Source organism: Pomacea canaliculata, linkage group LG8, assembly GCF_003073045.1.
Source record: "Pomacea canaliculata isolate SZHN2017 linkage group LG8, ASM307304v1, whole genome shotgun sequence".
Taxonomy (NCBI): domain Eukaryota; kingdom Metazoa; phylum Mollusca; class Gastropoda; order Architaenioglossa; family Ampullariidae; genus Pomacea; species Pomacea canaliculata.
Genome location: NC_037597.1, coordinates 8,885,946 through 8,913,683, shown reverse-complemented (window position 1 = coordinate 8,913,683; position 27,738 = coordinate 8,885,946). Strand labels below are relative to the sequence as shown.

The 27,738-nt window shown below is 37.7% G+C and overlaps 3 protein-coding genes across 5 annotated transcripts; 2 read left to right on the top strand and 1 right to left on the bottom strand.

The window, feature by feature from the left end:
• Window positions 1-193: 193 nt before the first annotated feature.
• Window positions 194-6,500, top strand: LOC112570087 (CB1 cannabinoid receptor-interacting protein 1-like). The gene is made up of 3 exons (XM_025248308.1): window positions 194-783; window positions 2,975-3,128; window positions 3,598-6,500. Exons 1-3 carry the CDS (start codon window positions 617-619, stop codon window positions 3,778-3,780), a joined length of 504 nt encoding a protein of 167 aa, XP_025104093.1. The 5' UTR covers window positions 194-616; the 3' UTR covers window positions 3,781-6,500.
• Window positions 4,816-9,200, bottom strand: LOC112570085. Of its 2 annotated transcripts, XM_025248305.1 has the most exons (3): window positions 9,066-9,200; window positions 8,601-8,741; window positions 4,816-8,393 (listed from the first exon to the last, which is right to left on the bottom strand). In XM_025248305.1, exons 2-3 carry the CDS (start codon window positions 8,698-8,700, stop codon window positions 6,958-6,960), a joined length of 1,536 nt encoding a protein of 511 aa, XP_025104090.1. In that variant the 5' UTR covers window positions 8,701-8,741; window positions 9,066-9,200; the 3' UTR covers window positions 4,816-6,957. The 2 variants fall into 2 exon arrangements, with proteins under 2 accessions (XP_025104090.1, XP_025104089.1); XM_025248304.1 differs by lacking the exon at window positions 9,066-9,200 and having other exon boundaries at window positions 8,601-9,052.
• LOC112570086 (zinc finger FYVE domain-containing protein 21-like) lies at window positions 9,118-19,638 on the top strand. Of its 2 annotated transcripts, XM_025248306.1 has the most exons (7): window positions 9,118-9,260; window positions 10,713-10,769; window positions 11,518-11,686; window positions 12,699-12,780; window positions 13,511-13,608; window positions 15,483-15,622; window positions 16,227-19,638. In XM_025248306.1, exons 1-7 carry the CDS (start codon window positions 9,138-9,140, stop codon window positions 16,260-16,262), a joined length of 705 nt encoding a protein of 234 aa, XP_025104091.1. In that variant the 5' UTR covers window positions 9,118-9,137; the 3' UTR covers window positions 16,263-19,638. The 2 variants fall into 2 exon arrangements, with proteins under 2 accessions (XP_025104091.1, XP_025104092.1); XM_025248307.1 differs by lacking the exons at window positions 15,483-15,622; window positions 16,227-19,638 and adding an exon at window positions 14,509-15,472.
• The last annotated feature ends 8,100 nt before the right edge of the window (window positions 19,639-27,738 follow it).

The window sequence follows — 27,738 nt, the reverse complement described above, 5'->3', positions numbered from 1 at the left end:
CAAGCGTGCAAGGTCTCTGAGAGTTCAACTGCGATTAAATGCTCCTTTACAAAAAAATCAAAGCCTCAAGCAGTACTTTATCAGAAGCACTCTAAGCCGGCGGCGAGGCCAAGACTGATCCCCACCCCTCACGATCCTGAGCAGCCCTCGAGGTACACCAGAAATGAGCCCCGCGCTGAAGTCCTCGTAGATGCGGTTATGTTGGCCACATAGCCGCAGCTATAAAAATAAAATAAACGTCCTTTATGTGGGGAAACGTTTGTGGCAGAATTGACTACCTTAAACTGGCTTGAAATTGGGCCCTGTCACGTGTCAACAGTAACGACACGAGAGCTGCTGGCTCCTCCCTTCATGCTCGGCACAAACAGTCATGGGGAACTCTGGTGACGAATGATTAGAGCGTTAGGGCGGTGGTGTCAACAGGCAAAGCGGCTGCTGGGCGCAAAGCATGCAAGAGCCTTGAAGGTAGCACATCGGTGCCTGCGGCTTCAAGTCCCCAAGTGGACCCAAGGTCCCCCCATGACTCCCCCTCTCACCTAAGACCGATATCTGTAGGTGCGGGTCACCATTTCTCTAGAACTGAAAGCGCCTGCGAGCGGGCAGGTCACGGACATGCATGGATGAGCGACTCAAGATTCGAGTGTCTGTGCAGCAATGGCCGACAAAGAACCCTGTGTATTTTAAGCCTGATGGTCGACGGTTTTCTTACCCAGACACACTCAAACTTCGCGCCGATTCCGCTTACCTGGTTCAGACTTTGATCTCACCTGGCAGAACGCTCACGTGAGTAGTACTTGTTTGTAGCTAAAAATATGAGCTGGTCGCCCGAGGTTAGTGTGCATGTGTCTTTGAGAGTGGAAAAATGCTTTCAGAAATGTTAGACACTGAATGTATGTTTAGTTCTTTTATTCAGTCACTGCATGGTTCACACCAGTCACCCCCAGCTAGTCATGCGTTGTCATTGTAGTTCGTGCCTGTCATTGCTGCCAGTCATCACATGATGCACGACAGTAATGACTGTCATCACTACATGGTTCACGCGGTCATCACAGTCATTGCCTAGTTGACGCCACTCACCGCAGCCAGTCACTGAACTGGTGGCTTATTTGAGTGCTAGAGTGTTGATACACTTGTAGTCATCATGCTTTGCATGGGCAGTGACTAGTAAAAGTGTAAACATGTGAGTAAACGATGCTGCAATACATACAATAGCTGTCAACTTCATTGCTCCCCCCTCCTTAATAACTTAATAATTTTAACAAGGTCTTTCACCTTTTTAAAAGTTCTTTTTTTAATTTCAATCGGTAAGTTGCATGCTATTATTTGGTGTCTTAATTATATTTTAAATGTTATTTTTCCCTTTCAAGTGAGTTTTTCGAAGTATATCCACCCACTTCAATCGCTGATTGTAATCCTAGCTACATCTTCTTTTTCTTATCTGTCTCTGTCTGTTTTATATGTCTCTTTCCGTTTCTCTTTTCTAACCTTATTAATAATCAAAGGAAAGGAAAACACACACAGACACACTCTAGTATGTCACATGTTATGCTAAATCCAAAATTCTAAGCTATCTATAGAAGAAGATTGTTACATATCATCAAAACGGGGGAAATGTGTCATGGTCTACCGCAGGTCTTGTCCGCTTTTAACTTTTGCTTCTGAGTTTGCTGAGGGTTGGTGGGGGTGAGCGCATGTCCAATTAAACAAAGAAGCTTCCCTGCGTGCAGTAATAATACTTATTTTTGACAGAAACTCCTCGAGGCTGCTTCGATTCGATCTTTGCCACCAGCAAACAGCTTAAAAAGACAATAAATCATGCCAATATCGCTTACCTGCCCCTACTCTCCTTCCACCTCCCCAAGAAAAAAAATCTAGGATGAGATACGCCTAAAGAATCCTGCAAATGAAAAAGTTATTCACTAAAATGCAAAATTGAGAGATCACTTGCCAACTAGTTGATTTGATAATCCAGCTCACCAGTATTTATTTCACAAAGAAATCCGCAGCCATTTCACACACACACACACACGACCCCCCGAGAGCAAGCTCACAATCCGTGCACCGTAAGTCTGCATTACTTTGACAGACGAGATAGAAGGCCGCCGATAAGTCGTTAGTGCTCCTAGAATCTTCTCTTTGCTCAAACGCGCTCGGAAGAAGGTATCTGGGAAACAGACGGTCACGGCCGCAATTAAAAAGAATTAAAGTGTTCGAAGAATGTAGAAGCTGATGTGAAAGAGAGGAGTGTTTATGAGTGACCTGCGGGTCGCGATAAGTATGTGGATTGCAAAGCACAATCAAGAACTAGGCTACGTCTCACATTAGTGTAAGACCTCACCGCAAATGTTAAGTCCTAGATTAGTGGGGGAACTAACTACAAACGTTACAATGTTACTTCCTAGATTAGTGTAGGAACTAGCTACAAATGTCACATTGTAGAAGACGCAATTACGCAAACACGTGCTTGGCTGTACACCTCTCCAATTTTGCTTATTAGCGCGAGAAGGCAAATTTTGGTTCTGAAGTTTCCTCTGTGAAAGCTCAGGTAAACTTGGGGACAGGCACTTCTATAGGAGAATATATATATATAGTGAAATATATATTGAAACCTGTATTGGTAAACATATCCATAAAGGAAGCTGGTGTGGAGCAAATGTGACAGCAAGAGTTTTTACTGTTTTGGTTTTTACCATTATCGTGATGTTGCCACTTTGGGCTTGTCCAACTGATGTTATAAGGAGTTCTGTACCGACTCATCGAGGTCAGACATATTCATCCGAAGAACAGTTTCTCTGTTTTGGGGTTGTGGCTGTACCCGATGCATACGACAAAAGACATGTGTGTACAAGCTGTATTCTCTCTCTCTCTCTCTGCGTGTGTGGCGGTCATGGTTCTCATCGAAGAATGACTTTTTTCTGAATGGTAACTCAGCCGAATAAATTCATCGTAATCTTCAGATTCTTCCTTCTTTCAGGGCGATGCAAATTCGCGGGCAAACGTTGCTGCTGTCACGCTTAAAAGCCGGCCTACGACACGGCGACAGCGTGCAGTACAGCGCCATATGGACCACCACAGGCTACGAGGTCAACAAGAAAGGTACCAGGACACTGCTCCCTATAGTACTGGAGGTAAGCACACTATACAACAGTCTAGAAATGTGTAACCAAGGACATGTTGTTGCTAGCGAATCTTAAGGAAAGTATACTGTCAAAGCTATGTCATTTAACGCTTGATTAAGCTCCATTGCCTTAAACGGCAAAATATAATAGCTGTTTAGTTTTCATAAAACAGCTATAAACGATGACATGATCTCTCAATCAAAAATATAGGCTTTCTGTTCCTTCTAAACTAGTTCTTTAACTAGTATGAATACAGCTCTATGACCTGTATGTTTGTGCAGATTATTCCTTTAAAAAACTTGCCACTGAAGAAACTTTTTTTTTGCGTCTGGTGAACTTGTGAAATAGTTGTCAGGACATGGCAGCTTAATTTTGAGAAAATTAGTTTGCCTGGGTTGTGAACTTTATCAATTTCAACTCTCTCTTTCTCTCACACATCCTATGAGCGGTCATTTAAAGTCGCTTGATACTATTGCAGCTCAAGGGTGAGAACATAGTGCTGGCTATGGTGCAGTGCAAAATCTACCCTGGAGAAGGGAGCGGCGGCCATTGGCAGTGGGGCCAGCCCCTGCGCGCCATAGAACTAGAATGCTCTGCGGCATCAGATGGCTCGTACATTGACGTCCTCAGGCAAAGCCTCACTGGGCGCCGGATGTTCTGAAACATCTTCAGCAGCATGTTCCTCGCGTGATAATCTTTGGTTGCTTGAGAAAGTGGTGTAACCTATAAGGCGGACTCATCAATAACTCGTTCTGACTTCCGGGGAATGAGAAACAATAGATGGCATCACTGTCACGAACTATTGGTACTCGGCGACCCTAGTGTCTGTAACAAGCCAGCCACAGACTTTCAGCCATGTCTCAAAGTCACAGAATTGCTACTAAAGTTCTGAGCTGCTTGAAAGATTAGCTAAGCACACATTTTAAGAATTCCGTTTGGACATCAAAGACGTATGTTTGTTCCTGTAGTAAAAAATAAATAAATAAAAATAAATAAAATGAAAAGGGGGACGGTGCTTATAAATACTGAACTCACCTGTCTGCAGTCAGCAATCAGACAATTATGTGGTTGTAACGGCACTGTCTCAGTTTTGCATGGTCTTGTTGACATTCAATCAAATATGTTACATTTGAAATATGAAATTTTTTCAGCTTTTATTGTCTGCCTGAAGTAGCGTATTAAATAACGTCGTGGTCTTCTGTGATAAACGAAATATGCAGTCTTTTGTCGAGAAGGTCATCTCAGTCCCGCCAGGTCTGGCACCATTAACCAAAGAAAGGCTGAGGATTACATGAAACTGGACATCTTTCTTCGATCAGTCGCTGGTTGTGCTTCAGTGTGTCATTGACATATAAATATTCTTCTAAGCCATCTAGCCATGCACTTCGTATTGTTACATAAGGTAGAATCGATTGCTTTCACGAAGGCATGGATTTCGGTGAACAATTGAGATATGCAAGAACATATTTCTTTCTACCCTGTCTTCTCCCCCTCCCTTGTGTATGTATTTGCTTGTCTTTAATCGTAAAACCAGTTCTGCAACGTCTTTTTGGGTGCATTCCCTGTAGAAATAGTTAAACAGTAACCTTAGGAGGCTACTTTTGCCTCATAAAGATTGTCCATCCCTATAGCTATTCTCCCACACATGCACCCCTCACTTCATAAATGTTAAAAAAAATGCATTCCAAAAAAGTGATTAATTCAATGAAAAAGACATTTATTTGTTCCACTGGTGTAAGAGAATTTTTTTAAACCCACTGAGATTTAGATATCATAGGGATAAAGCCATGTTTAGTCAAAACATCACAAATAAGAAATCCCTGATCACATTTATCAAATCTAATAATGTATAAGCTTTTATAAACAGGCACTCTTACATAAAATAAATGAGTATTCAAAAGGCACAATTGTAGTATTAATATGTAAATAAAAAGTTTGCACAGGTATCAAGAAAAGTATTTCAATACACTGAAATACCATTATTTGATGTATTCACAAGCCTCAATGAAATTGCAACTGAAATTGATGAAATAAATGAAATAAAAAGAGTCAAGGACAAAGTGTCAATGAAGCTGACTGTTATGTCAATGTGATATGTCACAAACGTACATGTCTAATGTATCTCCATTGTCACTTTATGAAAGCAAGTAATTTTAAGACAGCGATGTAAGTTGCAGGGTACATCACAAAAAGTATTTTGACTAGATTGGTACATACATATCAAAATGACTAATAAAGTTACTGTCATCCATCTGCCTATAAGTATTGTAAAACATGTATAACAAAACATTGTAATATCAAAACATATGTACTTGCAGATCACAAAACATACTGAAATCATGTAGCATAAAATCTTAAATGAAAATGATCTTTGCTTTTTGAAAAAAAACCTATAGAATAATAGTTTATAACTAAGAAAACTATTTACCAGCAAAATATATGACACCCATGTGGGTAAAATCAACTTTACAAAGTGGTCTTTAGTCTCAAGGTTGAAGTGACTCTACTGTCATGAAATAAAACACGATAACATTTTAGACTGAGCAGACACCTCTTTCATGATACAAAGGTTCTCTCTCACTAGATGGTAATACTTATAATCTATTCATATACAAAAGAAAATAAAAACTCAAAAGAATTCTGAGGAAAAAAAATGCCAAGAATATCAAGTGATTTTTTTTTTAATTCCTGAGACAAGAGTAAGACGTACACATATACACACCAGGTAGTCCGGAAATACTTTTGAACTGTTTTTGGATTTCCTTTGGCATGACAAATACCAGATATTTAATGACCAGAGAAAAATAGGATCAGAAAATGAAAATTTTTCTATTGTCTAAGATGTGCAAACTCTATGTATTCTGACACATTTGTTTTTAACAAGACAATCGATGACCTCCCTTACACAGTTTAAAATAGATCTGAATATCACATAATGAAGGCACAAATGCATAATACTTGTTATCTATCATGAGAAAGTAAATTTAGTAAAACATAGAACCAATTAATAATTCAATAATTACATATGTACAAGTGAGTTTTTCCAGCTTTTGCAACTCCCCCCACCCCAACTAAAAGAAAAACAACAAAAGCCAGGTCTACAGCTGATAAATGATCACTTTTTCAAAGATTAAGGTTCTTTCATTTACAATTTTCACTTAAAAACAAAAAAAGAGGCAGTAGCTTTTCTATAAATTTAGTCAACCAATGTGTTTTGATTATTGAAGATGCTTTGTCATTTAAAAATGATCTTTTGAGACTTTATATACTTTATTTACAGGTAAGAGGCAAGGAGGACTAAGGAAATATGCATTTTAGAGAACTGACAAACAAATGGAAAGATAGTTAAATAAATAAATGAATAAATTAAAAAAATACAAATAAAATGGATCTGGTTGTTTAATGGGATGCAGTGCAATAGCTGCTGTTCCTATGCATGCATAGTGACTAGAAAAATGCAGTTCATTCCTGCAAACTTTAAACAGACTGGCCTCATGTCCAATACTTCATGTAAATGCTGCAGGAGTCGCTACTGAAAATAAAGAGTAGACTATGTCCCAGTTTTGTATCTAGCTCACCCTTTAACGTGCTGGCCATCAACTACTGACAATATCCTTTGGTTGCTGCTTACTCATGCAAGAGCAGCCAGTGTTAAACAGTAAAATCTCTAGGTTTGGTGTGTTTAAACTATTACATTTTTTTACATGAGATATGTAAAAAAATAAATTTGTCAATAATTTGAATTTACACCATTGCCAACATTCTGGTAATTGGTTGCATGATTTAGTCAGCATTGATAGCATGCACAGTGATAATGAACTATTTTGGTTGAAGTGTATCAAGAGTCATTTCCTAAGAGATGTCTGTACCTGGCTATGTCTCTGGAGCCAAGTCGCCACTCTGGTGTTCTGTTACCTTTGCTGCAGTCATACACATAGACACCAATAACTACAAGACAGAGAACTAAAAATATCCCAAGAAAGACAAGTCCAAAACCATACAAAACTGGAAATGGCACTCCAAGGCCCACTGTCTCTGAAATATTTATCAGCCATAAATCATTGAGATAACAATAATACTGTGTTCCATTATGTCCCATTCCACCAAACAAGTACACGGCATTATCATTTTTTTTCCATGCTGCAGCTTCAGTCCTACCTCCAATTAAAGCTGAATATGTCAGTTTCCCTTTTTGCCTAAAGATAGGAGGTTTGTTGCCTTCTTTACTGCCCCCAATCCATTCCCACCTTCCAATCAGAGTGTTGTAACACCAATAATCTGTAAGCAATACTGAAGAGCTTGTGTCAGAAGGTGTCAAGGTGTCACACCCCTCACCTCCAAACAACCACAAATAATTGTTAGCATCAGTCCATGTGACACCACCTTTGCGGCATCCTGGTACATTGTAATCAGTTGGCATGCCCAAATGTCCATAAACACCAGGTTGTCCTGGTTGTATATGACCTTTAAGAAACATCCATGTATCATTAATTATATTGTATTGCCAAAGATCTGATGTATAGCCAGCTGCAATATGTTGTTTACGAAAATATTGCCTAAGGACATTGCCACCAAAAAGATAGAGATTATCTGGTTCGACAGTCCATGCCATAGCTCCATTGCGTCCAGCAGGATAACTCAATGCATTTTGGTCTTTTAGGGAAGAAGGTGCCAAAGCAGAACTTGCTACCTCTTCCCAAATTAAATCTTGCAAACTGAGCTTCCACATGTCCGAAAATATATGATTAGAACCATTAACTCCACCAAATATAAATAAATGGGTAGACGTGCACCATTTTGCCATGTCACCTCGCGGTGCTGGCCTCACCAACAAAGGCTCACTCTTATTTCTTTGCACATTGTATGCCTGCTCCTGGCTTTGCCACTCCTTCGTCACAGTGTCAAACACCCACAGATCTCCCAGTGCCAAGTCCTCCTCAGCCAGTCCTCCAAAAACCACCATGATGTTGCCAGCACCACACACTGCTGATAGTTGTCTTGGGCGAGGTATCTGTGATGATCGATATTCAACCACTGTTGAATCGAAAACTGCCCCTTGATGCACTTGATGCCAAGTTTGACTGCTGCCATTGAAGTACCACAAGTCGTTAAGAAGCCTAGGGCTCTCAAAAGGATTGTCAGATATACCTAGGCCTCCAAATAGCCAGACATTATTAATACCTTCTTGCCAGATTCCAACACCACTTCGACCACCTGGGTAGATTTTAGAGGAAATGCTGACTGATGCTGGACTCCCTGCAATCCATGCCACCTCTGAAGCGGAACAAAAGTCTATAATAATTATAATTAGGAATAAAAAAAATTTAGTCTTGGTTAATTTTATATACATGGTAACTTACTGTGTAAAGCATTAAATGTTATTGTGGCAATTCTTTGTTACGATAACATAGGTAAGATCGATAACTCTTAGGTATTTCTTTTTCCTTAGACATACAAGCGAAAATAAGTATTTTAATTTACCTTGGGCCCACACGTCCAGAATTGCAAAGCACATAACCAGCATGGACTTCATACTGGCCAAAAATGCGGTGTCAAAATGATTTGATACACTATGTACCATGGATGTGTATTATAAGTTCGTGCTATGTACAATAAGGATTCCTGCAACATACAACAGGAAAGCAGAAAGAGAAACTTGAGAAGTTTTGAATCCGAAATGGTCAAATCAAAAAAACGTCACATTTCATTATTAATTTCTTCCATTTTACGTTTCCAAGTTACGTTTCTGCTTCAATCTCTTCTGTTCCTGTTTTTAAGTGTTTTGTATGTAACCGTAACTCGCGCCTGCCAGTATGGTCTTACAGTATATTAGTAGTTATAAATCGCATGATCATTTAAAATATGGTATACCGTAAGTTTCGTTTAAATATATGTCCCTATAAACAGTCAAACTACTTAAATTTTCACTTAATGTAGACAAAGTACTTTTATAATTATCTTTGGAGATCGCAGTCTTGCAGTAAAATGCAGAATTCAGTGACGTCAGTTTAAAAAAATATGGCGTCGAACACAGAGAAGAAGCTCGTCCGCTCCAAAAGTGGTCTCCGAATGGTGCCTGCTGATGAAAAAGTGCAAAGTCCATTTACACTTTCGGAACCAGAGTGGACACCTGACAATGTGGTAAACACACTATTATTTCTTAATTACTGTTTGTTCAACTTAATGCTTTGTATAAGCAGAGTTCTGCGAAAACTTTATCTCTTATCAGGATGCACGTATCTGTCGAACGTCACACCGCAGCGCAACGGAAAGCATCCATACTTTGCTGAGAGAGCATTGGAAGAACAGTAGGGGGATCTAAAGCAGAAGCGAAATCATTACTGACTTTACCACTTCAACACTAATTGTGATTTCTGTAAATATTTTGATTCAGTTCACTGGTCACGCCCCTATTTATGACAAACCATCACATCGTGACATTAACGAAGAAACTAGAAACCAGTTTATCAGTTTTGTCAACACCGTGAAAACGAAAATAAAAAACATAAACATCTAAATTAACGTTTATGGGGAGGAAAAGTGGGTACACCAGTATGGCTAATGTATCATTATCACCATTTTTCCCAAAAATTTCTTCTTGATTATTGATCCGAGCACAAGCCAGTCAGTCTAAGCAAACTTTAAAAAACTGTATTAGGCAAGTAATGCACCAAAAATAAAATATGCAGTGGTGTTTGAGCCATGCTTTTTGCTTAATGTTTATGGTTGTTGTCATGCTATCACTACTACATATTTGTCCTCAGTTGCATTGTGATCAGAGTGCATGAGATGTTAAAGCCACAAATAAATTTTTTTGTGAACTTCTTGATTATCAAAATAATTCACTCGCCCTCAACTCTTAAATGCAGTCACCATTCAGGCCAGTTTAAAGCACTTCTTTGTTTTACAATACAATGCATCTTTATTGTCTATATCTGGTCGTAACACAGATAGAAATTTTCCTTTGTTGCTGGGAGCTCCTACGATCAACTGAGAAAAAGATACATAATAAACTGAGTTTGCTGCAAACTTTATATAAAACTCATTTGATTCACTGAGTTTAAGTCTGCAATGAACATAATAGTACCCTCAACCAAGAGCCGAAAGTACTTTACCTATTAAAGAAAATACTTATAAAAGTCTCAAAATCACATTGTGATCTGCAGATTATTAGAAAGCTTCGTAGTAATTTATCTTCACCCTTTGAGCTCTCACACTTCTGTCACAGGTAGTGGTGTTGAGTTGTCCTTAACATGGCTAGTCATAGTGGTCACAATTTCCTTTCCAAAATTTTAAAAGCCAGCATTTTGACACTAATTTGACAAAAGCTAAAACCACACAATGTTTTTCTCACATTCCACAGGCATTCAATTCATGCTGTGCAGGGAAATAGCAATAATCACAAGACATAAACCTGTCAATTCCTGTAAGGCAAAAATTGATGTCAGTAAACAGTATTACTGACTTATATTTCAGATGTGTATACAAATACACATATATTTGCTTCTAATGCTATCTTTTATTAATATTTATACTTTTATTCATAAATAGAGACTGAAAATGAAATAAACCAAAAATTATTCTGCATTTCAGTGTCGAGTCTGTCAGAATTCAGAATGCCAACTCAAGTTTGACCTCTTTCACAGAAAGGTAAAATTTCCTGTTTGATAGCAGTGATGATCATGTTTGTGGTCCAGCATTTGGGGTTTAAAATCTTACTGTTTGTTAACAAAGTCTCGTTTTAGACAGTCATTTCTGAAGATCAAGGAGCTTCATACAGTCTGTTTTGATAGTAAAACTCACAATTGACATTAAAAACAAAAAAGATTTACATCCAAAGCCTTGATACCCAAAGCTAAAATATTCATTACCAAAAGCTATTAGTAGAAGAAAACACAGAAGTTGCAAAGATTAAGAAATACTATTTATAGCCTTGATTGTATTTAAAGTTATGTTGACCTATTGACTTTTAGTTATTCATTATAAACTGCTCCAAACTATGTTCAGTCACTTTGGTGTGCCATTAAGATGCTGATAAGGGTTAAAATCAGGCCATGTTCTGTTTTCGTATGCACATGCAAAACTGTGAGAGATATTTTCTAGTGTAAAAGGTTTTAAGCAAGAACTGTCTTGTGTCAGCGTTTGCCATTTGTGAGATATCCAGTGTCTTATGCAGTTTTAGTAGTTCATCTTTGTAAGACCTGTTTTGGAGTAAAGTATTCCATCAGATTTTTTTATTTTTTTTTTTAATATTCATTCAGCAGAAAATTACAAAAGGTTATGCTGGGATTGTTGATTTTGGAGTATAAAAATAATGGACATTCAATCATAATAGCTATCTGCACCAAATAAAGTTTTATCTTTTATCTTATATCTTATAATTTTTTGTTATTTGCAGCACCATTGTCGACGTTGTGGAAAGTGTTTCTGTGACAAATGTTGCTCAGTTCAGATTGCCTTACCTCGCATGTGTTTTGTTGATCCTGTGCGTCATTGTGAGATCTGCTTAAATGTCACCAAAAAGGAGAATGAGTTTTTTGATAAACATCTGAAAGTTCTCCTAAATGGTGAGTGTGCCTCCTTAAATTCTAGCAAAGATAATGCTTTTTAAAGAGTAAGACATAGAGAGCAATATTGGTCCTGTCCTGTTTATCTCAGACTGTTTTTATTTTTTCATTAAAAACTGCTCGAAATTGCACATAGATGCCTTAAAGTTTTCATTAGAAAAGATGCTGAAGAGACAGTGGCATTCAAAGAACGTCGTCTTACTGGAACAGCCTCCCCATTCACCTGATCTTGCTCCATGTGACATTTTTCTTTTCCCCAAGCTCAAGGGGATTATCAAGGGGACCTGTTTCAAAAGGAGGCCATCAAGAGGGCTGTAACAATGGAGCTGAGGGGCATCCCAGAAGAATCCTCTCAGTGCATAGAAGCACAGCAGAGAAGGATGGAAAAATGCAGTAGACTTGAGGGAGATTGATTTTAAGGGAAATTGTTTCGACTTGAAATAAATTGTTTGTGACACCAGTCCTATTACTTTTCAGACACACCTCATCTGTGTGTGTATGTGTTCGTACAGCAACCCCTACCCACACATACAAACAAAATGGTGCCTACACACATGCACACAGGGCCGGAAGATAATAAAATGAGAAGTCACCAACCACTAGTATTCCTGAAAAAGGTGGAAGGTCCGGTGGTGCATTGGTTAGTGCCTGTCACCAATACAGCGATGATTTCCTGTCCTGGATTCAGATCTTGTCTTGGGCATGCTTCTCTTTCAGCGTGAGACATATAGGAATACCTGCTTTGCCATGATATAGCCTTAGTTGCTGGCTCAGTGTAAAACACCAATTCCCTCCACCTTCCCCTGTAAAAGGTGACTCATAAGGCCAGACTTGTAAGCACCAAAGGGGCTATGTATGCAAAGAGGCGATGACTAGTCACATTTCATTTTTATGCATTTTTTAATTTGAACATTTCTTTCAACTATTTTATTATAATTTACATTTTCAAGGAATTGTTTTATGTCTCAGTTTGCTTGCTATTGATATATTTTGGATTGTCTTCATTGCATAGGAAGTCTTCTCAACATCCTGGATGATAACATTGACACCAGCCAGAGTGAAGGTTTTACATGCAGACTATCTCAAGACCACAGGTAAAGTCAGAATTTTAAACAAACCAGTGAGTAGAAAGCAAGATGATATAAACATTCAGAATTCAAAATTTTCACATCACAAATATTCATAGTCTAGTTTAATATGTCAAAAATACTGAAATGTTAAAAACTCAGTTGCAAGCAGTATTAGTGAGAGATTTTTTTTGTGTACTTGTGACATTTTTCAAAATAAAAATTTATGACAGCTTTATCTTTTGAAATTAAACATTGCCAAAATTTACTTCTTCTTTTCACTGAAATCATCTGATAGATTTCTTGATACCAGGCTGAAAATAGCTATGTCTATAATATTGTAAACCTTAGTAAAATAGGGAAAATTTGTTAACAACCCGACAGATGAGCAAGAATTTGGTTTATCCTTTTGTAAATGGTGTACCAAATTTCTTCTGCTTTATAGAGAATTAAGGAAAAATAAGTTGATACTTTTTTTAAATAATAAAAAAATTGTTTAAAACAAGCTTTCAAATTTTGAACTTTTTAACCAGCTTACTTTTATTAATACAAAAATACTGGATTCAAGCATACTGTTGTTTCCTTTATATATATATAAGTTGCTCAGAGATTTCATTTATTTTTTAATTAACCTGAATAGAATTGTTTGATGTTAAAGATTGTGATTTGTGACATGTTCTTTTTTTAGCAAAACCTTTTCTCTTAACTGCACTGGTATAAAAACAATATATAGTCCTTAAATTTTTATCTTCAACAGAAAACTGGAGTTTGTTGGTGAGAACTCCAAGAGAGAGCCTATTTCAATAGAAAAAATTGAGAGTATTCAAATCATGGCCTCGGATTGTGACATGCATGGTCAGTATATCTTGCTTAGGTTGCTTTTATTTATGCAATTCAGTTGTAAAAATATCTATGCCATTAAACATTTCATTCTTTATCAGGCTGCAAAATGGAATAAAAGCAATAATACAGAGAATGGAGAAAGGAAAGAAAGACTACCATACAGCAATTTTTCTATAGCAAGATTCATTGTTTTTTTTAAAAAAGCACCTGTTGATGACTTGCTATATAGTGACCCATCAGACTACATATACAAATGAAACCTGATTAACTCTAAATCCTGTATGCATTATTACTGTTTTTTTGGTATGGGGAAATGTGGAGCAGTTCTATTTTGGGTTATTTCATGTTAACTTTAAGTTTTGTTGCAACTTGGAAAAAACTCCAAGAATACATACATTCTGGTTACCTGGTCTGCTTCATCACTGCCACTGTTTATTGTATTGTCTCTAGTCTCAGTTTTCATACAGGAAAGAATTGTTAGTTGGCTGCCCATGTGTGTGTGAATGAGTGCATGAGAGTTTCCTTGAGTTGTAAATTTTCTTTAAATATTTGTTGCATCGCTTCCTAACTTTACAGCATATTTATTTTGTAGGATAAGTTAAGACTGGCAGCAGAACAAAGAGGATAAGTTAGCCCACTCAGCAAACAGTAATAAAGATCAAGCAAAATTGCATGGCACAAATGTCTTATCTTTGCATACTCACTTTACTTCATACTTGTATATATGGTGCAATCATAATACAGTATGCTTTATTTAGTAATTTCAAATATTCATGATTGTGGTAGTGTTTATTCCATTTGTCATAAAGAGTGATTTTTTTTTTATTTTACTGAAGGGATTACTGTGGGTGTGCAGCTTACATAAATGCGATGTTTATGTGTATTTTTAATAGTTTATATCTGTTTTTCTAGTCTTAATGGGAAACCATTCTTACCACCTCTGCAGCTTTGGAACTAGGTTTGTGCAAGTGTAATTCTGTGTGCTAGAATGAGTAAATGCTTATTTGTATTAAGTTTGTGTTGTCTTTTTCATTTGTCCCCAGGAATTTAAGTGATAAATATAGTCTATTATCTGCAGATGTTTTAGTCGTTGGTGGATTAGTGCTTTCTTTACATGCCTATCCATGTTTTGTTACATGGCTACATTGTTGAATTACTCAATTGATTGATTTTCACATTTATCACTACTTGCCTCTTGTTTGGTGTGGACTTCTTATGTTTGTTCTTACTTTATTTGTACACTTGATTACTTTTGTCAGTGTATTTTATCTCCACATATACATCATTCAGTTTATTAATTTTTCTGCTACATATACAAGATATCAGGATCAAAATGGGTTTTTTTTTGGGGGGGGAAGGGGGGATTGAAGAGGGGTGATGCTTACAAAATAACGCATTATGATACTTTTATAGTAACTATGAAAATAATTGTGTAAGTTTGATATATACTACAATGTTCTAGCCTGACAACAATATGAGTATAGTATTATAAAATGAAAAGCGAGAAAGATAAAAACACATAAAATGTGTATATACATAGACTAGGTATGTCAGATAGATCAGGCCTCATATAAAAAATGCTTCTAAATTGAAGTGTGTCTAGTTTCTCATCAGTTGCCATTAAAAAAAAACCTTCACAGACAATTGCATTGTAGAAACAAATATCTCTGTAATGATGATGGTAATTGCTTTAGTTTTTTAAACTTTTAAAAAAATTATGTGATTACCAGTAATGATTATATAAAAAGATGCATTTTTTTTAGCATCAGTGTTGTAAAGAAGTACTGACAACTATAATTGGACTATGCATTGTGGTGTTTATTGACACTTTATCTTTTTGTTGCAAAATATTGTGGATCTTTATATCATATGCTTTTGATCACCAGGTAATCGGCTTGGAACTGGGATTGCTATGCGTTATAAAGTAGGGGACAAGAGTAGCTCAGACATAGAGATCCTGAAGATGGCTGTTGACGAAGGAATGAACAAGAAGCAGGGGATATCTTGGATAGCTGCCATGCAGAAGGTATCATTCATTTTGTATACATTTATTTATTTTTGGCTATGCATCTTTCAGATTAGTAGGTTCTTGCCCTTTGTCTTAATATAAAACTTTTTTAGTTTTAAGAAATGTGGGTTTGTGTATCATTCACTCACATCATCTCGGCTTAAGTTACTGATAGGATTTAAAGAAACCAAGACATTGTTTTGCTGCACAATAACTGAAAATCCTGTGGCTATATGCTGTTGTTCTGGTGATAGAAAGAGTATACATGTATTTGAAAATGTGTAGAAATACATATAAACAGCAAATATGTGAATACTGATAATATATATGTAAAATATATTGTGCAGCTTTGCACACAAATTTCATTTAAAGGGAGACAAGAATGCCTGCAAATGTACATGTAAACATAAATCTCTCCTGCCCACCACCTCAGACTCATCTGTTTATAAACAAATATTGAACCCTACTGTTGTTTTTCTTACATATTCCATAACTTGGATATTTAGAAATGAGTTTCACCAGAAATACAGAAATATAACTTAGCAGTGTCCAGTATAATTTTTAGTATCATCTTTGGTTTATGCATTTAAATGAATTAATGAAAGTTATATTACTGTTTCAGGCTTTTAAAATGATATGTGAATCAAAGACAGGATGACAGCCTAACAGTAGATATGGACGGGAACTTGACCAAAGAACAGAAGTCGGCTACATCTGCTTCCAGATAATTGCTATAGTCAGATCATAAAATGGCATGAATCACTTATTCAATCAGTTTACTTTTACTGCTTTATTCATACTGGACAAGAACATAATTATATGTGGAAGAGTATGCTTTATGCAGAATATGTCACTGTGCCATTGTCTTGTGTATGTGGTACATTAATAAGGTATCAGATCTTTAAATGCTAATAACTGCTAATATCTTATTATTTTAAATGATTAATTTTCATATTATGGTATTTTGATGTGTTTGTGAAATATATAGTTTATGTTATGAAGCTATTATCTTAATGAGCATATTAGGTAATTACTCTTAATGGATTACTTAAAATTTGGAATATACCAAATTTGTTTTTTAAATAGTGGGATAATTTTTTTTTTGATGGAGCAGGTTGGGGAAGGGTGGATACGTTGTATATGAAGCTCATCTTCAAACTGACATTATTCCTAAAATTTTCTAAAATATTTGTGCACAAATTGTTAACATGTATTCTTTGCGTCACAAAGTATTAAACTTCCCATTTAGTTATCGGACGATTTTAAAACATATATATGTTTATCACTGAGGTATTTTATTGTCTTGCATGTTGGTCTGTGCCTTGATCAGTCTAATAAATGCCTTAGGTAGACTCTGTCCCTGCTTCTTCTGTAGTGGGACTAACTGCTGAAAGAGAGCTGTAGAGCATATCTACTTTTGAGAACAAGCTTCAATCAAACTTTTACATCTCCTGCATTGAACGTAATCTGATTCTCCTCATAACTCCCTGTGGTACCAGCTTATTTTAGAAGTGTTCTCAGCAAGTAACTAATCTTTATTTTAGATTGTCTGTTACCGATACGCATTTCCTTAGCATTGCTTAAGAGCGGTAAAACAGGTAATATTTTCAAGTTGATTTTAACGAGTATCAAGTAAAAATGTTGCTACACATTCCATTAGAATAGTTATCATTGGATTCCATCTACATGTATTTAATATTTCAAATTTGGCTGTTTTATGTTAAGACTAAATTTAGCATACACATAAAAGCATGCAAGAATGTCATTTTAAGTGATGGTGCAAGTTTTGCTTTAGCTGATTGTCCATGATGTTCCTTAACTACTTAAGGCAGCTGAATATGTGGCAAAGTTCTGAGTTTAAAAAATCAGGAAATCAGTCTGTGTATGTATATTGATCTGAAATCTGATATTGCATAGCTCCATATGCACAGATAAGTCCCATAAGTTAGATTTAGTGTGAAGTAATTCAGTATCTTGTTAAAAGCTTTAAAATTGTTACTTGTTTTTAGTTTCATTATCAAGCAACATGTTAAAACGGTTAGTTGATTTTGTTTTGCTGCCTTTTTGGGAAAGTACTTGTTTCCTCCCCTGAAGCTGCCATAAACCAGAGATGCAAATTTCTGCCTTGCTGGTTATGTTTGTTTTTTAGCTTGGTTGCATATCTCTTCCAATATTTTTGCTGAGGCCACCTCTGAAATACCTGAATTTTTTGTTTGATCAAATTTACTTATGCATATAAAACATAGAAGCTTCTCTCTTGTCGAGAGATTAATTGGCATTGTAACTTATTTGTACTAGGACTCTATTCAGCCTTCTAAAAAATACAGTGGCACTCACACTTTTTTTTTTTTTTAGTCTTGTGTGTTTCTCAAATCTCTGGTCTTAGTATATGAAAACTTGTTTGCTTTGTTATCTTGTTTCATGCTATTGTTAAGACAAAATGGCATTCCATGTATCTATTATAATATTTTGTACAGCTTATAATAAAAAGTACACCTATGCAATTTTATAACACATTAAAAAATGCAATGAAGCAGTACCAATTTATTAAAAAACTGCATGTTAATATTTGTTTTCCAACTTTTTCTTAAAAATCCATATCATATTTGTCTTGTAAGGTGATTTCAGGACAAAGTTAATACATCCATGGATTGGCATTTTTTTCTTTGTTGAGAAATAAGATAAAAAGAATGTTCATAGGCATCTGTAATAACCACATTTGTTAAGTGTAGGTAAATAGATACTGGTGCACACTGTTGTGGAATCTGCTTTCATGGAATACAGTGGTAATGTGTCAGAATACAGACATTTAGCCCTTTTTTGATGTATAAATAAGGAATACATCTTAGAGGATTAATGAATCAGAATCTTCTACAGTTAACTATATAAATGACCATAAAATAGTTATATGTATGCTTTAAAAAAAAGTAGTTGAACATTTAAACATTTAAGTAAAATTTTATTTGCCTAATGCATTTATATGTTCAGTCTAATACTCGATGCTTTCATGAATTATCTTACAAACACATAAAAAATAGTTTTAAAGAAATTTATGTGTATGTGTGTGCAAGGATGTGTGCCTGATTTTTATCTGATACTCAAAAGATATTTGGGTATATGACTTAATTGGGTTTCATGTACACTGGATTTCATTATATTTTGATGGATAATTTCACAAAGATTGTAGTGTGGACATTCAGATGGCTTGATCAAGTACAGCTTTCTAGTTAATTTTGAATTTGACTTGTGGTATAACACATTTGGTTAAATATTTTTTCAAACACCATTGGTGCTTGAGACGGTTGGATAGTGAGTGCATCAAAGGGGAATGAGGATGATACAAATATTTTGGGAATTACAAATGTGCCATAGCTATATTTAGAGTGTCATTTAAAATTACTGATGCATTACAGTCCTTGCTTATGATCTGTCTGAGAGAAATCAAGGTATTTATGAATTTTGCATTATTTGTTTTTGTTTATTTATTTTTTGCATCTTCATTTGATAAAGGTGCTATTCGCAAACTCTAGTCTTTGAAATCTCGAGGTTTGATTCATTGAAATTCTTGGAAAGGGAGAGCAATGTTACTTTATTATCCATGATTGTGATACAACCTTACATGCTAGGCCTCATCTCAAATCCTGAAAATGTTGTTTTCCTTCAGTTTGTAATGTACACACACCTTAATGTTTGAATCCCTTTACCCTGTGACAGGTATATGTAATATAGTGAAAAAAATGTCAACATTAACCCACCCCAACCTCTTTTTGTCCCATCTTTCTCAGAACGACGTTGCATACCCAGGTTTATACTCTCTCTCATAGTCTAAAAATGTGAGAGGTGAAATAAACACGCAATAGAGGGTAAAAAAAAAAACTGGCCGGTGATATGATACAATTTACTTTTAGGGATACCTGGCTTTGAGCTTCACTTGTTAATGCAATTTTTCTCTCTCTTTTATTTTTTGTTTTCTGAAAAGGATGAACTTTTTAAATATTTTACTGTGTATTGCATATTAAACAATTTCAAAAATATTGTGTTGTATTTCTGGAATACTTTTGCATTATTTGCATCAATACCATCTATGTTTATGCACTCCAGTTTTACGAGCAGGAAGCTGTGCAGCAGCTTACATCAGGCACCCATTGATTCAGTGTGACATGAGATATTGTTAGTCAAATCAGCTCCATATGAAGTTTGTGGAAATTTGATGAGTATAAGCTTTTTGTTAGGTAGAACAAAGCATGGTAGCATCTGTAAAATCAGAGAAAGCCGAAGTTATGAGCGGAATTTCTTGGGAGTCAAATTTGATTGTGAGCTATCTTACAACATATTCGCATATATAAAGAGTGATATGCAATGCAAGTGGTTGACATTAACAGGGGGGCAATTATGTCGAGGGTTTTAAAAGTTGTAGAAATCCCAATGGACGTGCTTCATTTTCAAAAAACTGTCAGTGCTGGTGGACCTTATTTTGCAGCAGACTCTTGCAGACGAGCTAATGACAGACAGTATTCGTGAAAACAGGAAAAGAAAGAACAGCTTATTTAGGTCCATGGGGAGCGCTGTATACCGGATAAAAATATGTTGACAGCAAGCGGCGTATGACCGTCAAAGCAGAATTGACCTGGTTGGATTGTTCGACATGGACCTATATAGATTTGCTAGAAAGTGTCCCTATACGCACTATAAGTTAGGAGTTGTCAACAGCCCCCAGTTCAGCGCTGGTTGCATGCCCACTAAACACGTGCAGGTATGCCCCAGGCTCTGGTCGCCAAGGTAACACTTGTGACCAGTACTTTAATGTAATATACAGGACCTACAGATGACTACTGCAGCTTTCTGGCGGAATCGTAGGTACACGTCTTGAGGAAAACAATTAGAAGATAAGGGGCCGAATCTGACATTGTTAGTCTCATCTATGAGTCGTCTTACCAATGCACGTCACACAAAGAATGCATGTTCATAAGTTCGTGTCGACTACTTGCCTAAACTGCGATGAACCCCTTATACATGCGTCCACAGGTCACCGTTTACTCACCAGTCATCACTCAAACAGGCGATGTTCTTTGATTCTCATTACCCAGCCTCAGAATTAAGGCAAGCAAAGTCTTCTTCGTGATCATCCACCTCAAAGTGATTGCAAGTCGTGCACGAGGATGAACTGTGGAGAGATGCAGTCGCGCGCATAACAACACTTTCTCCTACCGCGTTGGCTTATCTCCTGCGAATGCATAATATAAACCACAGCTCCAATAATCGTGTTTCATAAGATAATAGCTCTTCTGGCAGCTTCTGACAGGTTCATGCAGATGATCCCTTTGTCCAAGAAACTCAAATCTGAGTAAGTTTTATATGGTAAACACTGGAATATTACCAAGCATGATAAATGTCACATAAAAGCCGCGGACGTAATCTAAGCAAATTCGAAACTTAAAGACCAGCCTGAACTGCTTTCACTGCATGCTAATTGGGAAACCTAGTTGTTTTTATCTCGCAATTCGCCTGTAGAAGAGAAATTTGGTAACAGCACAACAGCTTCCATAAAAGATTTTGTTTTCTCGGCGACATTGTTGTAATTCCAAATTAACTACTTTTTCATTGGCATCTCAGATGATCGAGACAATTTTAAAGTTATATCATTTTTACATCTCTGGACTTTAAAAAAATGTATCTATATCAGTACACAATTTTACTCACTTTTTAGTTTCCAGATGCTTGTAAAGGTATGTCAGTGCTAGTGACAGTTTTTGCTTTTTAATGCAGTGCGTGCGATCAAGCATATCGAGTGAAAACGCTTATGAACACGAGGGTCCACATGTTATGTAATCGTGTGTGTAAGCTGTAAGCTTATTTCCCTTTCTATGCAATAATTTTATGCGGTGGCTCTCCACTCCCACCAGTTAATTCAATCGCCATTTTTTCCCCACCTGATGTGCTTGCGATATGCAGGATCAAGGGCTGCTATGCTGAACAAACAACAGCGGTGTAATCGATCATATTCTTTGAAGAGCCTAAATTATTTCCACTACTATACTGCACAAATACGTTTCGTGGCCATCAGAGAAACCACGACAGTCAACATCATTAGATTTTTTTTTTATTATTATTAAATCTTACAGAGTTTTAAAAAAGTGTAAATCACGTAAAGCAAACGTGTCTTTGGAGTCGGCGGTCGGAAAACGTGAAGGAATAGTTTCAATCGGAGGTCACACCGTGCAAGATACATTTCTAATAAACCCGAAGTAAAAGGTTTAATTTCGTAATTACTTATTACCAAACGTTAGTGATATGCTTTTATATTCATTAAAATATGACATCGGGGATAAAAATCAGGACAACATTAACAAATGTGCATTGCTGTGTGCTGTATCTGTAACAGATCGATGACCTCCAATATTTTACTCAGGGGTCTAAAAACACCTGACTTTTTATAAATGGAAAACCCTGATTAAATGACGCCCGAAACTGTAATGTCATACAAAAGTCATGACACACGAACTTCAACATTATCTTCATATCTCGAAGCTGTAAAATATACTAATCAATTTCTGGACAGCTTGTTTTGCTTGGTGGTGGTCGATAGACCGCTCGCACTCAGCTTGAGTGTAAGCAGCAAGTCTGTAGTGAAGATAAATACAATCAGGGGCAGCGCATCCTTCCCTAATATCGCGAGAACCGGACTATGCACTTTGCTCGTGCGGGAAACGAATTCTTGCTTTTAAGTGACAAAGAACTTAAACACCATCAGCTGGTAAAATTCTAATGTAAGCGATTTATGTGGATGAAATCTCTATGTCATCTGTCACCCTGGTTGAGAGGGGCGTGGGGCGGGAGAGAGAATAAAGGTCTGTGCTCATGCGCGTGTTGTTGCGTTCGTTAACGAGCGTTTTATGATACCACTTCAGCACCAACTGGAACATGCCGACTCCAGCAAAGGTAAATAGGTGTACAAGTAAAAAGGATGCTGAAGGGCAGTAACTAATTGTCAGGTCAGAGCACTGGCGGCGAGACTTCTCTGTACTCAACCGCTGGTTGCCGTCAAGCAATCAGCATCAAACGGCACGTGCAGGCGACAAGGGAGTTAATGACCAAACCGCCAAAACCTGACTGCGATAATCTGGAATAGAAGTTCATGGTCCCCTGCATGATAGCATATGATGACAGGATAACAACTCGCATTATATATATATATAAAAATGACCGAGATAGGAGGACGAGAAAGACTAGTATTTTGACCCCGAGAGGTCTTTGACATTTCATCAACAGTATTCCATCAGGTCCAGGACTCTTTAATTTCAAATGATTTATAGCTCGAACTGCTGCTTCTGGGCGGATAGTGTGGTGAAAACTCATTTTCTGGTTCAGATCTCGTCTCAAGGCACTTATGTGACACCTGTTCGCAGGGAAGGCCATCGGTAGTTTTCTCCGGTTTCCTCCCCTTACTCTTCCTTCAAAGCGCAAAACCACCTCTGGATGCACTTCCCAACAAAGCAAGCGACAAACCAAGCTGTCCCCCTACCTCCCTAAAACCAAAGAAGTCAACACAATTATAAAACCTTCAACAATTAACTTTTGCGTTCCGGTAATCAAATACAGTCGCGCTTAGAATTACGAATTTAATTCGTTCCATGATGTAGCTCGTATCGTGAAAAACTCGTATTTCAAAACTAATTTTCCCATTTAAAATAATGGAAATCTAATTAATCCCTTTCATATCGTAAAAAGTCAATATAAAAATCAATTAACATAATATTTTATGCAGAATAAAAGTAATTTTTCTAACAAAGAACAATGATTCTCTGATTCATAGTTTTTTTTTGTTGAAGGTTCATGGTGCAAGAGGGTAAACCTATCATTCACTGGCTTGTGACCAGACAAAGGCTTCTCCTCGGCCGTGATGTAGGTCCCCTCACCAGTAATGAGTTCATGGAACTCGGGCACAAATTTCTCTGCAGCAGCTGTAGAGTCCCCACTGTGTATACCGGTTGACGTTTTAAAATTTTTCGAACCATCCCCGGCTTGCCTTGCATGCCTCATCTTCAGACGATATGCCTGGTGTCAACACACAGCGCCTTTGCCACTGAGCTCTTAATACATTCAAACACAAAATCGCCTTCTGGCTGCTTCTCGTTGATCCACACCAACAACAGCTTCTCGACATCTAGGAGTTGTGGACGTTGCTTGGTAATCATGGTAACTCCTACGGCCACTTCAAGCTTCTAAATTGTTTCCTTCTTCTTCAGGATACTGCAGATTGTTGATGATGAACGGCTGTACAACTTGGCGAGAGCAGCCTCACGCAGATCACATTCGTGTTTTCCGAATATCTCAAAAGGATCGTAGAATAAAGAATTTGTTCGTTCTTTCCTGTTATCTCCGTCTTCGGTTCTATAGTAATTGTATCCTTCTTCCACGTTAGCAAGCACCTTCTTGGGCGACGTCGTGAGTTACAAAATTTCTGCACGTAAGTGAAAAACAAACAAACAAACAAACAAACAAACAAACAAACAAACAGGCGAAAAACAAACTGAGATGCTCCCGCTACGAGCAATTAAACGCACACTGAACGGGATATAGCAGCCGGAAACACGTGGCGTAACCACAGCTTCGCTCATACCCGAGCGAATGCTCGAATACCGAGGCGAATTTTCCGAGAATTTTTATCGTAACCTGAGTAGCGACTACAACTGGCTTAAAACCTTACTTTCCTAGGTTTTAGTTGAGTAAAAAGCGCTCTTTCCGTCTAGTGAAACTGCCAAGTCATGCTCAGTGGTTATGAGAGAAAATTTCGTACGAAAAATTACAATCGTAATCTGTGAAGTTCTCACGTCTGAAGATGCATACTTTATTGAAGAATGATTTTGAAGTTTGAACTAGATGCCGCGTTGGGGTCTCGAGAGCAAGACAGCCTATACGGTCTACTTAATCAGAATGCAGCATTGCAGGTGAATCGCTCCGCCGTCTGTTGTTGGGAGCTGTTGGCATGGAGATGTGGAGACTTTTTGCGTCGTCTTCTTAGTTCAAAGGAATTTAATTAAACGTTTTCATTGGAGGTCGAGGAAAAGCGTCGTTTCCAAAGATATAAATAGGTGTCCAAGCCCCGCAGAGGACGTTTTGCTCTTAATAGCCGTAGTTACAGCAAAGCACATCAATCATCTCTCGCCTCTTAATGTTTCTATTTCCTTTTTTTTTTCCACTAATGTAGTTTCGGTGATGGACTATTTTGTACAACAGGAAAAAAAAAACAACAAACAAAAATACTGAAATTCTCCCAAAAGCCTCTACAAGTCGTCCTAACCACCCTCCACTTTAAGAAATCCAAGCCTCATACACACTCAGTGTACTGACGGGCTCTTCTATACAAAGATTTTGTTTAAAAACTGTTTGTGTTATCCACGATGTGTTCAGATGACGTGTGTTCAGAGAGAAAGGTGTCTGCAACGAGTTGTGGTAGGTCTCGTATTGTTTGGTGTATAAATGGCGTCTTGTGTCTGACGTCTGGTGTCTGACGTCTTGTGTGCGTCATTTGTTCCACTCCGTTTGGAAAAGAAAAGACGTCACACAAAGAAAACACTTTTATGGCTGAGTCAGCTGCGAGAAGACCAACGTTATTCTGCGGCCATTTTCTTTATACATCTCTCAGTGACATTCCTCTAAACTTCTACTTCTCCGGATTCTCCATCAACTGCAGCTCTCTTCATCGTCATCTGCGGGGGCTCGTCGGGCGTTATGTGTTTGTATTTGTAACACGTCGTGTATACGCGGGGTAAGTGTACGTTGGACTTATTACAGTGTCTCGAACGGTAAGCTTCAGTTTGATGACCCTCACATATAAATTAATTAAATAATTTGTTATTATTTCTTGACATTTTTGTGGAATCTTGGAGGGTCTACAGTCTTTTTTTTTTTTTTTTTCCTAAGACGCAGCATAGTCTAGCACCGGCCCTACATGGAGTGGTTTTGCGTGCGTGGACCTCTTCCTTAAGCTTATGCTTACCTAATTTATACATTTGATTACATTTGATTTTATCTCCGTGTTTTATCTCCACCTACATCAACATCGTTTATTAATTTTTCTATTACACTTACAGGATATCCTGATCCAAATTGGGTTTTTTGCTGTTGTTGTTGAGTATGCATCATGTTGAGACAACTCCATGAGCCATAGTTATGAAGGTGCCCTTCTAGAACATTCTAAATAAAGTAACGCTCGATCTTTCACACATTCCTGCTTCACACGTGTGACTAGACCTGCATGTGAACAGAACGCAGGGAACGCTATACTTTCGCTCAAAAACAGAGTACCTTGTCCCACCTGTCTGTGACATGCTGCATGCTTGAATGGTGTTGCAATTAATTAGGTGATTATTAATGATGTTGGTAATAATGAGCAATAAACTCAGCCAAAGGAGAGACAGAAACCGAATTTGCATGACTGTTTGAGAGGATGGCCACGCGCCAGTCACACCGATGTGGACAAAAACAACAAACAAACAAAAAAAACCTGTCCTTTCCTCTTTTGTCTAAAACCTAAACATCTCAACTGATGTCGTCCAGGACACACACAGACTGGTCGGTGGGTGAAAGGGCGAAGTAACCAACCTGGCGCCAACAAAATCAAGCTGATATTTTATTATGTCTTTTCCTGGTCACGCCTGGCTCGTGGTCGCCCAAGAGCAATAAATTATGGTCTCCCTAACCAATCCGCCTGACCGCCAATTATGCCGAAAAACCCAACCCTCATTTGCGTTTAATGTGCTCACGAGCCCTTTTAAACAAATAAATAAAATCTAGTTTTTTGCCCCTGCTCAAGATTCCATTGTATTGTTTGCTTTGGTGATAAGGCATTCGTCTGTACAGGGCCGCCGAGAGCCAGCCCGGGCCCCGGGACAGACGACCTCTCCGGGCCCCTAGTACTTGTTATCGTAAATTATTTTCCCAGTATATAATGTATGTTTATTATATGAAACTCAACTTCTGCATGTGTAATGCTTGGGTGTTCTGTCCTTAGACCTTTCTTTAAAAGAAAAAGAAAAGGAGAAGAAGAAAAAAAAAATCCACTGACCAAGGCCGGAACCCCTTGACAGCCGCGGGCCCGGGTACACCAGACCCCCCTGTCCCCCCCCCCCTCTCGTCAGGCCTCCGTCTGTATCCTACTGTTTTGGTCACAGGGCTTGCTGTGTAGTTTTATGTTTGATGATGGAGAAATACGAGAACATCTGTCTTGTTGTCTATTTAGTATGTGTTGATACGGTACGTCTTCCTCTTTTAAATCATTTATTTAATTTTTTATTTTGCCTCCCGTGCAAACAGTGGGTATTGGCCAATGTGTGCTAGTGTTGACTGTGGTTTGATTGTAATTGTTTTGTGTGCATATACGCGCTATGCTTGATTAGAATGTATGGGTTGTAAAAGCCGCCATATTGGCTGTAACGTATTGATATAGAGTTAGTAAGCGGCATGTCACTGCGGCTATGATCTACGCTCAGACTAGTCCTTAAGAGTGCAGCAATATTATTATACACTATATACAATATTATTATACATTATACACGATATAATTATCGTCTATAAGAAAAAAGGCAAACATTTTTATACAGCTCCTTAGCAGCACTAGTGGAGACCTCTTTCCCACGATGTTCAGAGAGCGGCCAAACATCAGTCCCACACTAACCTCCCTCTCGTCTGTTTTCATCCGACTTCTACCGTGTCCGTCACCGTAGCTGCAGATTGATCCGATTGTCACGTGCACCATAAATAATCGAAATCCAGCGGCATTCCCACAACAAGTGCATCTAGCACAAGCTCCTCAGCGCCAATCCGAGCTTCATCGTGTTAAAAAAAAAAGGTCCTCCAATTTTTACTGTTGGTTGCCAGTGAGTCAGATCTTCCCCCCATCTTCTGCCTCAGCGACCAAATTCTCATAATTTGTTGTCTGAATAATCCTCTTGGTCAGTAAGGCCATCTGACCAGTGTGGGAGTCTGACAATATGGGGCCGTAGCTACGAAGCGAGAGTAGTGGGGAATTCCAGGAAAGGCTTCTTGTGTCCAAAGTTTTAAAGTGAGACCACGTGGACACTATGTTTCTTTTACCTTAAACATCGCTTTGTTGTCACGCATACAGGGGTTAA

Excerpts from the sequence above, each read along its gene's own strand:
- LOC112570087 (XM_025248308.1), top strand. The coding sequence starts at position 617 with ATGGATGAGCGACTCAAGATTCGAGTGTCTGTGCAGCAATGGCCGACA. Across the intron at positions 784-2,974 it reads TCACCTGGCAGAACGCTCAC|GGCGATGCAAATTCGCGGGC; the intron begins GTGAGTAGTACT and ends TCCTTCTTTCAG. Across the intron at positions 3,129-3,597 it reads TGCTCCCTATAGTACTGGAG|CTCAAGGGTGAGAACATAGT; the intron begins GTAAGCACACTA and ends ATACTATTGCAG.
- LOC112570085 (XM_025248305.1), bottom strand. The coding sequence starts at position 8,700 with ATGGTACATAGTGTATCAAATCATTTTGACACCGCATTTTTGGCCAGT. Across the intron at positions 8,394-8,600 it reads TCTGGACGTGTGGGCCCAAG|AGGTGGCATGGATTGCAGGG; the intron begins GTAAATTAAAAT and ends GTTCCGCTTCAG.
- LOC112570086 (XM_025248306.1), top strand. The coding sequence starts at position 9,138 with ATGGCGTCGAACACAGAGAAGAAGCTCGTCCGCTCCAAAAGTGGTCTC. Across the intron at positions 10,770-11,517 it reads TTGACCTCTTTCACAGAAAG|CACCATTGTCGACGTTGTGG; the intron begins GTAAAATTTCCT and ends TGTTATTTGCAG. Across the intron at positions 15,623-16,226 it reads GGATAGCTGCCATGCAGAAG|GCTTTTAAAATGATATGTGA; the intron begins GTATCATTCATT and ends TTACTGTTTCAG.